General features: G+C 43.2%; 1 protein-coding gene across 2 annotated transcripts in view; it reads left to right on the top strand.

The window, feature by feature from the left end:
* Positions 1 to 16,869, top strand: part of GLDC (glycine decarboxylase) — an 89,048-nt gene that overhangs the window by 7,622 nt on the left and 64,557 nt on the right. For both annotated transcript variants that reach the window (XM_080669557.1, XM_080669558.1), the window contains exon 3: positions 9,836 to 9,971. In XM_080669557.1, the coding sequence (XP_080525683.1) occupies positions 9,836 to 9,971 (136 nt within the window). The remainder of the gene's footprint in view (positions 1 to 9,835; positions 9,972 to 16,869) is intronic.

The following is a 16,869-nucleotide window of genomic DNA, read 5'->3' on the forward strand; positions in this document are numbered from 1 at the left end:
TGCCGACCACTGCTCTAGCCTACTCACCTTCATCACCATTGAGTTACAAGCTATTACCAAATTTATTTTCACAACTTCCTCTATCTGCTTTTATTCCTCATTTACTGATAGGTAAAGGATGGTTAAAATATGATCCCTGAGTAAGTGTAGGTTACAAGTGATAGGGAGATAGATAGGTCTGCAAATAAGATGAATGGTTTGGCTGAGGGTATGACATGAGCAGAGGCATGGAAGTGGACATATATGGTTATTTGACAGATGGTGTATAGAACAGTAGCCTGCAGAGAGGCATGCAAAGTAAGATATGGAGGGCTCAGAACCTGATAAGAGATTTGTCTTCTACATAACGGGGAAACATTAACAATTATTACAGAGAGAAATGACACAATTCAACACAATAGTTCTGTGTTTTGCGAGTGTCTCTGAGGTCGGAGGCAAGGAGGCAAACAGAGATTGCTGGAGAATTTACAGGTGAGATGTTAAATGCGCATTAGTTCAGGTCTACCATGAAGCAGTCATCACGATAGGATTAGATATATAAGAAATTTATTGGGGGTGGGAGCAGGAGAAGGTAAGGGAGCCTTTAGATTGTGATGTAGTTCTGACCCTGTTGGAAGGAGGGGAGACAGATGGAAGGAGGATTAGGTAGGAAAAATTTTAGACAGCAGCACAGATATAAGAAAGTTTGGTGAGCTGGAATGGGAGTCCTGAAGCTAAAGTAGCCCATGGCTTGCAGGAATGGATCAGCATTAGTTCTCCTGCTGGGCTTAGTAATTGGCTGGGAGCAGCCCGTGGGAAGTATGGTTTCTGTACAAATATGGTGCTTGATCCAGAGGAGCAGCAGGTGGGGCTGTCAGTCACTCTCTAGGCTGAGTGTCTTGGGGTGATGGTGATGTCATTAACGGAGAAGGAATAGGGAGAAGAGGGTCCTGGAGGAAGGCAAGATCAAGAATTTGAGCAGAATTGAATTGGAGGTGCTCATGGAACATGATTTGGAAAAGTTGAAGCAATAGTTGGAAATATGAGTCTAGAGCTCAAGAGAGAGATAAGAGGTGGAGTTGCAGGGGCAGTGAGTCTTCTGAATGAGTTAATGGGCATGGGTGAGATTTCCTAGGGATGGAGTATGGCGAAGAAAGTGGAAGCCAGGATGTTGGGGAATGGAGCATATAAAAGGAGGGAGACAGAGCAGCCTGAGATGGAGTAATCTAAGAGGCTGGATGATAAATATTCAGGCAGGGGGTTGTGGGTCCCAGTGCCATATTCTGGACATTTCTTAGGCTTTTGAAGACATAAGGATAGTCCACCAAGATGGAAGCTCAGTGACCCCCTTCTCTGAGCTTCTTACCTTTGAGTGAATTCAGGAGCTCTGGTGCAGGTGCTAGACAAAGGTTGTAAGCTGCTTGCAGGCAGGTCAGTGTTTTGACTTCTATTCTTTAAAAAAAAAAAATACATTTTACTGACTTTTTACAGAGAGGAAGGGAGAGAGATAGAGAGCCAGAAACATCAACGAGAGAGAAACATCGATCAGCTGCCTCCTGCACAACCCCCACTGGGGATGTGCCCGCAACCAAGGTACATGCCCCTGACCAGAATCGAACCTGGGACCCCTGTCTGCAGGCCAATGCTCTATCCACTGAGCCAAACTGGTTAGGGCTTGACTTCTATTCTTTATGTACTCTTTCCACCCCACCAAATGGCATTGGACCTTGATTTAATAAGTCTCCGTCGTGTGATGTGTGAATAGCTCATCTCATTTGACTTCTTAGGTTTGTTTCACTTATGAAACCCAAAGTATTTCTGTAAAAATGCAAACTGGAAATTTTAATAAGGATTCTCAATGTCTATATTATCAGCATACTAATTGATTAGATAATGAGGAAACAATTTTGGAAAATCCGAAATTATTGTAGGCACTGCATTATTTCAGAGAACTTGCTTATTAGCTGCAAGTTCCCATTTATAAATATTTCTCTGGCACTCATGCTTTTAGGGACATGAGAACAATTTGTGCATTGATTTGTCATCATGGATTCTGTGATGGGTGAGTTGTTATGAATATTGAGCTAGCTATATGTGGGAGTTTAAGTGCATTTTCATTGCAACACCTTGATTCACGTGTATTTCCTGAGGACCTACTATGTGCATAGCAACCCACTCTGCCCCTGCCCACACAGAGATTATAATTTAGTTGTTGAGATTCTAGGATGGACTACAGATTTCTCCATAGGCTTATTCTTTGATCTATAAAATAATATCTCTTTTCTGCAAGTGTGTTAGATTGTTTGAGTTGGACTGTTAGAACATATTCTTCCCTTTTTGTTCTTGCTCTGCTGGCCATAAAAATGTACCCACAGGGCAGCAAAGAAGAAAAACAAATACTCCAGGACTTCCACCCTGATTCTCATTTCAAACTGATCTTTTGACCAGTTATGTAGGTCAGCTAGTGTTCCAGATAAATATTATGAATTGTAATGTTTCTTGAGAATATTTTCATAGCTTGAATAAAAAGAGGCAATGGAGGAGGCCTTCCACAGAAAGTAGTGTGACCCAAGTTCAAAGAGTCAATAACCAACATGGTGCCCCTCCTTCCAGCTTCCCCACTGTGGGGTGCTGTCCTGGTTTTCCTACAGCTGGTACAAATATATAGAATCAGTGTGTCTTTTGAGAGAGCACAAATAGCAGCAGGGACTGTACACTTCTTTGGAGAGGAGGGACCAAGGAGTCATCAGAAACACAGTTTGGCCGAAACCGGTTTGGCTCAGTGGATAGAGCGTCGGCCTGCGGACTGAAGGGTCGTCCCAGGTTCGATTCCGGTCAAGGGCATGTACCTTGGTTGCGGGCACATCCCCAGTGGGAGGTGTGCAGGAGGCAGCTGATCGATGTTTCTCTCTCATCGATGTTTCTAGCTCTCTATCCCTCTCCCTTCCTCTCTGTAAAAATATCAATAAAATATATTTAAAAAAAAAAAAAAGAAAAAGAAACACAGTTTGGCAGTTCTTCAGCTCCTTTTATCATGAGGTGCCTGGCCAAGGAGTCTAACGCTTGTGGATCATTTGGGGTTGGGAGAGGTGGGGTATTAATTGGCTGAGCAAGAAGATGGGGAAGAGCCTGACAGGATTAGGGCAAAAATAATCAATGTATTTAGGGTAATGGATTAAGGGTGGGGAACAGTTTGTACACATGTGTGTTTAGGTATAGCAGGTATTTTGACCCAGCCTGCCTGTCCATTCTGATGATATTTTTTTTCAGTTCTTGTCAAAATTCACTAATATGGGAAATTAGAACCTAGGGCCAGAAGTGTCTTGAGTATTTAACAGTTAAGTCGGTTTATTCCTGTTAGAAAGTATTCATGTGGTAGAGTAGTTGGTACAAAGTTCTCCTTGATATTTTAGGTGAAAGCGATGAGGGAGTCACTATTGAATAGGCTCTTACGTGGAATTATATAAGGAGGAAGCATTTCTTCTTAATTCTAAGAAGCAGGAATAGTGTGAGACCCACCTGCGGATTTTTTCTGGAGTGGTGCCGAGGGCAATGAACTCTGTTCTTGGTACATTAGGATGAGGGCATTATGCAATGCTCCAAGGGATCAGAAGCAGGCGTTTTATTTTTTTCCACCAGAAAAGCACTTACTGCTGAGATTCCTGACGGGTAGCTTGAGGGTTTTCATGGCGTGGAGTGCACGATAATATACAGCATCTGGTCTGGCTGCCCTGCCAGGCTTGCCAGGCAGGCATCTGGGGAATGACAGTGTCTTTATATATTTAAAAATTTTTATTTTTAGCCAAAACCGGTTTGGCTCAGTGGATAGAGCGTCAGCCTGCGGACTGAAGGGTCCCAGGTTCGATTCCGGTCAAGGGCATGTACCTTGGTTGTGGGCACATCCCCAGTGTGAGGTGTGCAGGAGGCAGCTGATCGATGTTTCTCTCTCATCGATGTTTCTAACTCTCTATCCCTCTCCCTTCCTCTCTGTAAAATATCAATAAAATATATTTTAAAAAAAAATTTTATTTTTAAATTGCAGTGTACATTCAGTTTTATTTTTGCTTTTGTTTCAGATGTACAACATAGTGGTTATGCAATCATACACTTTACATAATGCTCCCCTCCCCCTCCAGCTGCCCATATTTCCAGTACCCACCAGGCACCATACATAGTTATAACAATATTATTTATTATATTACCTATGCTGTACATTGCATTCCCCTGATTATTTTGTAACTACCAATGAGTACTTCTTTTTTTTTTTTTTTGCTTCTTTGTATTTCAAATCTTTGACTTGATTCTTGCGATCCTCTAGTCTGCTGTTGGATCTCTGTATATTATTTTTTATTTCAGTCAGTGTATGCTTAATTTCTAGTTGGTCCTTTTTTCATATCCTCGAGGGTCTCGCTAAATTTATCGGCCTTTTCTAGAAAATTCTTGAAAAACCTTATAACCATGGTTTTGAACTCTATATCCAGTCGTTTGCTTTCCTCCATTTCTGTCATTTGTGACCTGCTTCTTTGTCTCCACATTTTGGCTGCTTCCCTGAGTTGATAGAGTGGCTTTGTGTGCTAGGTGTCCTATAGGGCCCAGTGGCTCAGCCTCCCCAGTTACCTGAGGTGGACACTCTTGGTGCACCCCTTTGTGGGCTGTGTGCACAGTCTTGTTGTAGTTAAGCCTTGATTGTTGTTGGTATCACTGGGAGGAATTGACCTCCAGGCCAACTGACTTTGAGGATCAGCTGTGTCTATGCTGGGAGAACTTCTGTGCTGGAGACACCCTTATGAGATAAGACTTGCAAAAGCCTCTGTGCTCAGCTTGGATGGGGCGGAGTCTCAGGGCGGAGCAGACAGCATTGGCTTCCCATCAGCCCTGCCCTACGAGGCCCCTGGGTCTCAGTGTCCCTCGGTAATCGCTGCAAGCACATCTGAGAGAAAGCCGCCCTCGAGTTTTGCCCGCTGCCAGACAGTCCAGTTTCTCCCTGAATGAGTCTGGGTCCCCAGAGTCTCGCCCGGAACTGGAGTACAGAGCGGTCGGGAGCTTTTGTCTCCCTCCCGCTTGAGAAAGCCAGCCATGTACTCAGTTGCCCGCCCTCTCCATGCGCTCGCCTCAGTACCTCTGCCTTCCGCAGTTCCTCTGAGTCTCAGTGTGCTTTTCTCTTTCCTTCTAGTTGTAGAATTTCCACTCAGCCAGCCTTCCTGTGGTTATGGATGATGTCCGTTTTGTCTTTCAGTTGTAGTTTTGAAATTGTTGTGCGAGGCAGCAGTTTAGGTGTTTACCTATGCTATGCTGCCATCTTGGTTCTTCCCCAATGAGTACTTCTTTTTTTTTTTTTTTTTTTTTTTAAAATATATTTTATTGATTTTTTACAGAGAGGAAGGGAGAGGGATAGAGAGTTAGAAACATCAATGAGAGAGAAACATCGATCAGCTGCCTCCTGCACACCCCCTACTGGGGACGTGCCCGCAACCAAGGTACATGCCCTTGACCGGAATCGAACCTGGGACCTTTCAGTCCGCAGGCTGACGCTCTATCCACTGAGCCAAACCGGTTTTGGCCCCAATGAGTACTTCTCAATCCCTCACCTTTTTCACCTAGTCCCTCAACCCCCCTCCCCTCTGGGAATCATCAATTTTATCTCTGTATTTGAGTTTATATTAAAAAAATATATATTTGTACTTATTTCAGAGAGGAAAGGAGAGGGAGAGAAAAAGAAACATCAATGATAAGCGAGACTCTCCTGCATGCTCCACACTGGGGATTGAGCCCACAACCCAGACATATGCCCTGACTGGGAATCGAACTGTGACCTGCTGGTTCATAGGTGGAGATCCATGCTCAACCACTCAGCCACACTAGCCCAGCTGTATTTATGATTTTTTAAAGGATACTCCCTTTCTCATTTTGTATCACCCCCTCCCCCACCTTAGTTTCATTGACATCCACAAGGAAGAAAGTTACTGGAATTGGGCCTGTTTACAGGAGGAAGCTGTTAAGTGGGAAGGAAAAGTGTGAGGAATGTGCTATGGGGTTTGCTCTGGGGGAAATATGAAGTCTTTCCTTTCTCCTCTTTGTCCACACAAATTTCCTTGGGCTGCCTGGGCTTGAGATGACACAATTGCCTTTTTATAATGCTTCTCATTATAAAAGGGGAAAAAGGTTGCCACTTTGGATCCCACACTATTTTCTCTAGAAAAGAATTGTTCTCCAAGGGAGAAAGGAATCTGTATGTACTGTGAAGTGCAGTGGTGGATATTGCCTGGCTAAGACTGGGGCTTCTATTTAGATGAATTATACCCCCAATTAGAGACTGGTCCTGCTGTGTTCCATTTCAGATAGGTTCAGCAGGTAGGTCTCTGATGTGGACTTTTCCCTCTTCTTTCATTTTCTCCATGTCTGTTGGCATCATTTAACGTATTAATTCAAACTCTGGACTCCAAAATACACTGGCCAATGAGCCAAAAGTGAGATTTCATTAGTGGATATGAGGAATGGAATCCAGTGAACAAACAATTCAGATACTCACTAAGCTGTGTGTTTGGGAAATGTTTTTATGATATGTAATAGGTAAAGCCTGAGGTCTTGATTTTATCACAGTAAGAAGCAGCTTAACTCTCTGCTAGAAAGTTTGGTCATGAGCAATGGATGAGTGGATGGGTAGGGCTTCTCACACCATTCTCACTTTCAGAAGCATGACCAAGTACCTACCCTACTCTTGGTGGCTCAGGAGTGTCCATTAGCTCAGTGTACAGAGGACTGCTCATTCCATTAACTCACTTTGTTCCCAGTAGAAGGTAAAATTGGTTGTAAAGACCAAGGTAAGCCAAATAAAGCCATGTTATCAGTGTGTGGAAAAAAAAAAAAAAAAAGACCAGGCTAAGATGGGGCCAGTCAGGGAATATTCATAATAGCCTCAAGCTAGGTAAAGGCAGAGATCTATGGTACTTGGGAAGTTTGGTCCTGTAGGAACTACAGTATATGTGTTACAGGATCAGGGACTTTTGTGTCTCAAGTTGGACCATATTTGTGCTTTTGGGTCTTAGCTATAATTAACTATTTTACTCTTCATCTCCAGGGGTCCTCAAACTTTTAAAACAGGGGGCCAGTTCACTGTCCCTCTAACCGTTGGAGAGCCGGACTATAGTTTAAAAATAAAAACTATGAACAAATTCCTATGCACACTGCGGGCCCGGGACGAGTCGGCTGCTAAGCAGGACAGGCAGCGGCACCCGGCGGGCCGGATAAATGTCCTCGGCGGGCTGCATGTGGCCTGCAGGCTGTAGTTTGAGGACTTAGTCTAGGCTAATTAGCTTTTAAATTTGTTCAAGTGTTTCATTCCTGTGTAAGGCTTAGTGGCAGCTGTAAGGGATGCTGGTATGTATCTGAACTGATGGGGAAGGTGCCAGGGGGCTCCTGGCTAGCCTGGTTGGAGGTCTTCTCTTCCTGACTGTTGAAGGTAGATGGCAGGACAGGACCAGGGCCTGGGTGGCAGGAGGCTGCTGAAGCAAAGAGGAAGGAACTGGGCTGTAGCAGAGGCTCTCTCACTGGGCTTCTGCCTGGACAGCCCCCGCTGGGAGAGATGAGAGAATGCGTTTTCTTGCAAAAGGAAAAATCAGATCCCGCCTTCCTTCTAGTCGAGAGTTTAGAGTGTCCAGATACATATCAGCATTCCCCTCACAGAAGCTGCTGATGTTTTTATGCACTTGAATGAAATACCTGAAATTTTTAAAAGGCCAATTGGCATAAATGAAGAACAAAATAATGATAGCTAATACATGGAAGCCTACAAATGATCAATACAGACACAGATGTTTCCAGCTGAGAAAGTTCCAGGGGGAAGATCTTAGGAGCAGAGGCCGCACTGGGTCCAGGGCAGCCCATCTCCTTGTGCCTCTGGGGATTCATTTATTTTACTCAGTTTCCATTAACTCACTTGCTACAATCCAACCTTTTAAGGAGTTAAAAAAAAAAAACTTAAAAAATTTTTAATTTATTAAAATATAGTTTGATATACAATTTTACATGAGTTTCAGGTGTATGACATATTCAACATTTATGTACCTTACAAAGTGATCACAATAACTCTAGTAACTACCTGTCACCTTACAAAGTTATTAACGATGTTATCATTTTTTAAATCCTCACCCAAGGATATGCTTAGAGAGAGCAAGAGAGAGAGAGGAAAAAGAGAGAGAGAGAGAGAGAGAGAGAGAGAGAGAGGGAGAGAGAAAGAGAGAAATACCAATGTATGAGAGAAACATTGATTGGTTGCCTTCTGTACATTCCCTAACTGGGATCGAACCCACACTCCAGGTGTGTGCCCTGACCAGGATGCACAGAACAACCCTCAACTAACTGAACCACTCCAGCTGGCCTACTACGATGTTGTTGACTATTTTCTCTGTGTTGTACATTACATGCCTATGGCTTATTTACATTATAATAAAAACAAAAAACTTTTAATCACTCAAGAAGTGTAACAGGAAAAGTCAAGCTTGAGAAGCAAGGCTCGTGGATCCTATAGCATTCTGCCATCACATGGTGCTCTCCTTGTATGTGTGCTGTGTCCACATTCCCATTTCTTGTAAGGACGCTGGTCATTGAGTTAGACTCTAACACAGCACAATTTCATCTCAACTTGATTATATCAGTGAAACCCTATTTCCAAATGAGGTCACATTCACAGGTACCTGGGGTTAGGGCTTCGACATATCATTTTAGAGGACACAGTTCAACCACAACTCTCCCTTGCCCATCTCCCTCCTGGACTATTGTGCTGGTATCTTACCATTTCTCCCTGTTTCCAGGGCCTCCCCTCTGACCTATCTATACTACCAATAGAATTATCTTTCTGTAATGTAGGGGGAAATCATATTATTCTATACTCTGTGACTCCCAAAGGTTAAACTTGTGATTTGACAAGCCCTTTACAGACTGTTCTCATTTGAGAGCTGGACCTTTTGTCTTCATGGTATAATATGAAACAGGGACCTGTCCCTCTTGCACAGGATCTTAATTGAAGCTGGCCTTGCTGAATCATGTGCCTGCCAGGAATTGCTAATTAATCTCCCCTGCTACTGGGCTTCTCACTCACTCAGCCCATAGAAATCTTTGGGAAGTGGTTGGATTTCTTGCAGGATTGTTCCTAAGGATGCTGTACTTGCATATCTCATCAGATCCTGTTTTTATTTTTTATGCTTTCACTTTTATTTCCTAAACTTTCAGTGGAAGCAGGCAAGATTGCTCATCATAAGGTAGTTGGGTTATATTTACTCATGAAACTGATGCTTACAAAACTGTCCTTTCTTTCCTTAACCCAGTCTGGCAAAACGGCACGTCTTGTGAACTTATTTCCTGTGAAAGCATGTGGAGTGGGAGGGGTGGGATGGAGGGTGAAAGTGTTTTCATGGAGGATAAAGAAGGATTAATGAGAATAATATTCATATAGAGTTCAGCAGGATAGAATCAATGTGAAGCATATTCTTAGCCAGTTTGCTATCTTAGAGAGTACTGTACCTAGACTTTTTTCTGATACTGTAACAATAAAATCAATCATTTCCACCATTTAAGTGACTGAGCCCCTAAGAAGATCTTAAAGGAGCCAGACATTTGCCTAAGTAGTTAAATCTCAGTTAAATTGCAGTAGTGTGATCTCCCTAGGTGCAGAGGGGCAGAGAAGGAGCCATGTAAGGTCACTTGTACCTAGAAAGTATCTTTTAGTATAATTGCTATACCCTTATCAGTCTGAACCTGGCCCAGTGGGGAAAGTGTGGAAGCTGGAATTTTACAACTATAAGAGAGCTCTCTCTGTAACACTTTCTCTCTGTAACATTTCTCTCTTTCTTACAATCAGGCGAAAATGAAATCCTTGCAACTCTGCGTGCCATTTCCAGCAAAAACCAGGTCTGGAGGTCGTATATTGGCATGGGCTACTATAACTGCTCAGTGCCACAGACTGTTTTGCGGAACTTACTGGAGAACTCAGGATGGTAATGTATTACTTGATTAAAAACAGAAGTATTGTGATTTTATTTACATGATTCTCCCCACTTTCCCATACCCCCTATCCCTGGGACCTTCAGAACTTATCCACTGACCCCTGCACTCGTGCTGTCTCTAACCTCCAGGAACTTACCCAGCTTTCTCTGGCTTGGGAAATTTCCTTACTCAAATTGGTGGAGGAACTAGAAGCCTCTTCCTGCTTTTATCCCCATAAAACATTCTGGAGCTCTAAATTGTGGTAATCTCTTTCTCTCTCTGACCTAATGTCTATTCTGTCTTTGTAAAGACATCTGAGCAAGATGTCAAACCTGCAGGAGAGCAGATTCAGGGCTTTACGCTTTGGAAACACCGGGGTTTTAGGTTATAGACTGTCTTAGAGGGACCCAGTGAGTCAGAATCTTGGTCCATTGTCTTTTGTCAGGATTTTAGGAGGGTCTCTTGTCTCTCCCTGACTCCTATTCTAGATTCACAACCAACTGAAAAAGAAAAAAAAAAAAAAAAAGACAATGTCAGGTAAATGGAGATCAAAATATTAGCTTTATTACTTAGTGCTCTGTAGAGAAAGAGAACATGTGTATCCTATGAACAGGCTCCAGTGGAAACCAGAAGGGGCTCAGCTGTGCATGCTCAGCTGCTCGTTCTGTTCTCCCCTCACTCATTCCTAGTCCTTTTTTTTTTTTTTTAATATATTTTATTGATGTTTCTACATAGAGGAAGGGAGAGGGATAGAGAGCTAGAAACATCGATGAGAGAGAAACATCGATCAGCTGCCTCCTGCACACCTCCCACTGGGGATGTGCCCGCAACCAAGGTACATGGCCTTGACCGGAATCGAACCCGGGACCCTTCAGTCCACAGGCCAATGCTCTATCCACTGAGCCAAACCGGTCTCGGCACATTCCTAGTCCTTAAGGGTGTGTGTGTGTGTGTGTGTGTGTGTGTGTGTGTGTGTGTGTGTGTGATGTCTGTCTTTCTTTGTCCTTGCCTTTTCTCACTGCTACTGCTTGCACAATACTAAACGTGTCTCCTTCACACCTGAGGAAAACTTCCCATGTCCACTTCCATAGTATTTTGTTATTTTCCATTGTCGCTTGTTACATGACGTAAAGAATGAAACAGAGGTTTCCTTTCCAATACTAAGTAAGAAACACCTTGGATATTCCTGACAGGCAGAGGCCATGGCTCCAGAAGTGCCTGGGAGCAGATTTGGGCCTCTGCTTCCTCTGCCTATTGGGAAATACTGCCAGACTGTAAAGGAGGAAAGATGGGGACTCCCCGGCCTTTCTTTCCCTTGTTTTTGGGTCAATGTCACCGCATATACCAGTATCTTTGAATTGAAACTTTATTTCCACTGATGACTTAGTCTCCAAAGGCCTGGGTGCACTTATTCCTAGCATAGAAACAAACCAAGCCCTGGCCGGGTATTCAGTTGGTTAGAGCGTTGTCCTGATATGCCCAGGTTGGGGGTTCAATCCCTGGTCAGGGCACATGCAAGAATCGACCAATGAATGCAAAAATAAGTGGAACAACAAATTGACATTCTCTCTCTCCATTCAATAAACAAAGTTTATTTTATTTAATTTATTTATTTTAAAAATATGTTTTTATTGATTTTAGAGAGAGAGGAAAAGAAAGATAGAAACATCGATGAGAGAGAAACATCAATCGGCTGCCTCCTGCAGAGCCCCCACTGGGGATCAAGCCTGCAACCTAGGCATGTGCCCTGATTGGGAATTGAACCAGCAACCTCTTGGTGCATGGGTTGACTTTTAACCATTGAGCAACACTGGCCAGGCTAAACAAAGTTTGTTTGTTTTTAAAGAAACGAAGTGTGGGGAGGCAATGATAATTTGTGATTTTATTTTTTAGTTAGTTAGTATATGAGGTAATTTTAATACCCAGACTGAGGTAATTTTAATACCCAGTAGGACCGTTATTATGTGAGGATAGAGTAAGTAATGGCCTCTACAATTGAAAGGCATTTATAGTAAGATGCAGGGATTGTTTTTTTTTTTTAATTATTGATTGATTTTTGATATAGAGAGGGGTGAAAGAGAGAGAGAGAGAGAGAGAGAGAGAGAGAGAGAGAGGCATTGATTTGTTGTTCCACTTATTTATACATTCATTGGTTGATTATTGTATGTGCCCTGACTGGGGATCAAACCTACAACCTTGTTGTATTGAGATGATGCTCTCATCAACTGAGCTACCCGGCCAGGGCCCACAGATTGTCTTTTAGATTTGCATATATTAAAAACAAATCAACTTTAGTAAAGGGAAGGTAGGCTTCCCTATGGGAAATCAAGAAATGTATCTCCATATGAGTTTTTGAAATATCAAGTGCACACTCCCCAGCAATAAACCTTAAATGTTTGCTGAACACTTTGCAACTTTAAAAAATATATTATTTAATAAAATTTTGTCAGAATTAAATTGAATTCTGAGTGAGCAGTATTCTCATTTCTGTGTAATGAGAGAGTGTTTGGCCATCAGTACAGCCAGCCCTCACCTGCTGCCTCAAATCCAGACTTGCGGTTTTGAGGACCAAGCCATTTATTTAGCTTGTGGCATAGGTTAGGTGGGGTGGGCAGCTTAGCACCTTGCATCTTTTGTCTGCTTTTGCAAAAATGCACAGGTAGTCCTGGTTGGTGAGAGTGCTTTGTCCTAGATCAGTGGTTGGCAAACTCATTAGTCAACAGAGCGGCAAACCGCGGCTGTGGCTCGCGAGCCGCAGTTTGCCGACCACTGTTAGATGCAGTTACTTGTATCCCATCATTAAAGGAGCCAGATCTGCTGGCATAATCACTCCTGCCTTGCCATCCGCATCCAGAGCTCTTAGTTACAATACACTCCATTTCTTTATTAATAACAAGACAGGAAAGAAAAAACTAGTCTTTCAGCTTTTGTTGTGTGTGTGAAAGTATTTGCATTGCTGAGGGCATCTTTTCACTGTGCTACTGGTAAAAATTTGAATGGAAAACTCCAAGTTTGGTTTCAAAAGCAAGTGGCCTGTCTTTCTTCCCCATTACAAATAAGTACACAAATGGGCTGTAGCATTCGGCTGTCTGAACGCTGGCCAGCGGCCTTCGCTCTTGGTGGCCATACAGAGCATTCACCATATTGCTTCCTGGCTGTGAGCTGATGTGTTAATTCACTTTAGGAGCCTCCAGCAGTGTGAGAGGGAGGCAGTGTTCTTTGCTTTTCAGTCCTGTTTTCTGGGTGCATTTTAAATAGTGTTGCTTTCTGTTCTCCGAAAGCAGATCTGAGCCACAGGGTGCTGCTCACCTCGCCAGCACTGATAGGGAGAGCTGTGCACATGAGGGTGGTGGACTTCACCATCCCTCTAAATGGTTTCCATAGAGATGGAACCAACAAATTCCGGTGACGTGAGGTGAAAATAAATGGTGAGCATAGCCTTGAAAGAACACAAACATTTGGGCTCTTGCAGGAAAATTTACATCAGGTCTAGAATTTGCTTTATGGGGTCCACTATTCCAAATTTTTGACTGCTGATAACATCAGTAGCTAATATAAGAAAAAAATCTACATTTTCTTTGTGGTTATTTCTGTTTTGTGTAACTTTGGCACCAGGATTAAAATGAGAGAATCTCATGAATGTTTATTCTACTGCAGAACCCCCTACCACCTCCCTCTTTCTCAATTCCAAAAGAAAGCCACAGCCAAAATCATAGAGAATACTGATTATTTGGGAATAGTATTAATGTATGTTGAATACATCAACATCCTATTTAAATAGGAAAAAAATTCCTTCTTGGATATGTAGGTACTTTTTTTTTTTTTTTTTTAACATTAAAATACATCTAGAAACACAAACCAATTGAGTTAAATAGTCAGTTGGAACATAGACATTGTGGATCACAGACACATTTTCTTAATCACCATGTTTTGCCTAACTGTTGAGGCAACTAAACCCGTGTATGCAAGATGGCAGGCCCTGTGCTAGCATTTTTATCCTCACATGAGTGTTTATTTGTTATCTCCTAGCTTGATATACAAGTCTAACAGATGATTGTGAAAGGCTTTCATGCCTGTTTTATTTTAGTAGTATAAAAACCTGTAGATTATAGAAGAAGTTTACATGTATAGAAGGGGGTCCATATATTTGTCATCTTTGCAAGAAAACAATCTTAAAGCTCTCTAATGAGCATCAGCCTAAGCTTGGACTTATATAAAGGTTGAGCAAGAAGAGAAAGACTGAGCAAAGGAGTGGGGGCAGAATAGTAAACCCCAAAGGCTGTGATGGAAGGAATAACAGTCTCAGGTATGAAGGACTATTGTTTGAAAGGTTTGGGGTTTCCTCCTGCAGGTAATGGGGAGCTGTCCCATTTGGGCAGTGTGGCGAGCTGGCACGGCCATGGCATACTCAGCCCCAGGGCGCCTTATGTGCCGCGCCAGCTCAGCTAGGTTCAGTGAGCCTGAGTGGGGTCAGTGAAGGATTGAGAAAAGACAGACAAGATAATGAAAGCTGGGTCTCAGTGGGACGCTGTCTTCTCTTATGGAGAGCTAGCGACAGCGCCCCAGACTACAAGTCGTGTCTTTATTTATTTTTAATTTCTTTATTGATTAAGGTGTTACATATGTGTTCTATTCCCCCATTACTCCCCCCGCATCCCCTCCCCCCCACTTATGCCCTCACCCCCCTGTTGTCTGTGTCCACCGTGTCTTTATTTTACAGCCAGATTCCAGGAGGCAAAGTAAGGGCGTGGTCAAGATGTTTACAACATTTTTGTGGGTTTTGATCCTACTCAATTGCATGCACCTGAACTCTATCAAGCCCACATCACTCAGGCATGTGGGACCACGTGTTTGGACCATAGGTTCAAGCTTACAACTACAGCTGTTGGCTATAATTGTGCCGGGAGGGCTCTGCTTTCAAAGCTGGGACTTGCATGTGGCCATGAGAGGACTGTGCTCTCTCATTAGTCCGAGGCTTGAACCTGTCCAAACACTGTAGCCACGCTCCACAGGGCAGGAGAGTCAAATACACGCACTTGCACCACAATCTTCAATAACTTTTTATTTTAAGTACTGTGCTGGCTGTATGGCAACAAAGAAGAAAGGGGTGGACATAAAATTTCAGGAGGAAGACTAATGGCAATTGATCATTATTTGGACTAAAAAAGATCTAGAGTTTCTTCCTTGAGAATTGTCAGGAGAGTGCTACCTTTCAAGGAATAGAATATCCAAGAAGAGAAACTCATTTCTTTGGGGATCTAGTTGGATGAAGAACAGGGAATGTAAAGTTGACATGGGATATAATGTCCAGGAAAAAATAGATCCCAAGTAGAAATATCTAATAGTAGTATTTGAATAGAACTATGAGTGATTCTTTTGGGGAAAAGTCTATGTTAACTTCTTCAATTTATTTAAGGGCCAAAATAGAGGGGGAAAATAACTCTTTAAAATTTATTTATTCTTGTATATGTCCTGACTGGGGATCTAACCCACAATCTTGGTGTATTGGGACGACCCTCTCACCAACTGAGCTACCTATCCAGAGCCAAAAACAACTAAAAAAAAATACATTTTTGTTGATTTCAGAGAGGAAGGGAAAGGGAGAGATATATATAAACCTTAGTGATGAGAGAGAATCATTGATCGGCTGCCTCCTGCACGCCCCACTCTGCGGATGGAGCTGGCAACAGGCCATGTGCCTGACCAGGAATTGAACTGTGACCTCCTCGTTCATAGGTCAACACTCAACCACTGAGCCACACCGGCCAGGCCAAAAACAACTTTTTTAAAACAACCAACATTTGAGCAGAATTTTACCATTTTCAAATGCACCATAGAGCACATTAATCTCATTTGAGTATTAAGAAAATACAATATTGGTGATGTTAACTCTATTGATCACCAAGAGAGTGTTTTAGTTACTTGTTCCAGTTCATAAGTAGCAAGTTAAAGAATTAAAGTTGAAAACTAGGGCTTCTTAGGGTTGTGAACATGCAGGGAAACCTGTGAAGCACTCTACTAGTTAAGGCAGTACAATTTGGTATGATCTTTCTTGAGAGAACATGGCAATATGTATTGAAAGCCTTAAAATTAATGATCTCATGATTCAAAATTCCACTTCTAGAAATTTATCCTAAGAAAATAAGACAGAATTAGGGAGAAACCAAGATGGCGGCATAGGTAAACACCTAAACTGCTGCCTCGCACAACAATTTCAAAACTACAACTAAAAGACAGAACGGACACCATCCAGAACCACAGGAAAGCTGGCTGAGTGAAAATTCTACAACTAGAAGGAAAGAGGAAAGCTCACAGAGAATTGGAGGTACGGCAAAGGGGCTTTGTGCGCGCAGAGAGGAAGGGCGGCTGAGAGCCTGGCTGACTTTCTCTGGCGGAAGGGGGAAGGAAGCCTCCGACCGCACTGAACCCCAGTTCTGACTGCACTGAACCCCAGTTCCGGGCGAACCCCTGGGGACCCACGCTCTTACGGGGGGGAGTCTGGACTCTCGGGCGGAGACTCGGGAGCCGGGGAAGGCGGAGGACTGAAAGTGCGCACAAAGGCTGCGGAGGTTGCCACAGGCTTTCCCTAGTGAAAGGGAGTCAGAGGCTCCTGACGGCACTCAGCCCCAGTTCTGACTGCAGTGAACCCCAGTTCCAGGCGAGCCCCTGGGGAGCCACGCTCTTGTGGGGGGAGTCTGGACTCTCAGGCGGAGACTCGAGCTGGGGAAGGCGGAGGACTGAAAGCGCACATGCGCGCAAGGGCAAGGCTGACAGGAAGCCAAAACTGAGACTCCACCCCATCCAAGCTGAGCACAGAGGCTATTGCAATTTGGCAAGTCTAATCCTATAAGGCTGTCTCCAGCACCGAACTTCTCCCAGCATAGACACAGCTGATCCTTACAGCCAACT

This window comes from Plecotus auritus, assembly GCF_963455305.1.
Source record: "Plecotus auritus genome assembly, chromosome: 5".
Taxonomy (NCBI): Eukaryota; Metazoa; Chordata; class Mammalia; order Chiroptera; family Vespertilionidae; genus Plecotus; species Plecotus auritus.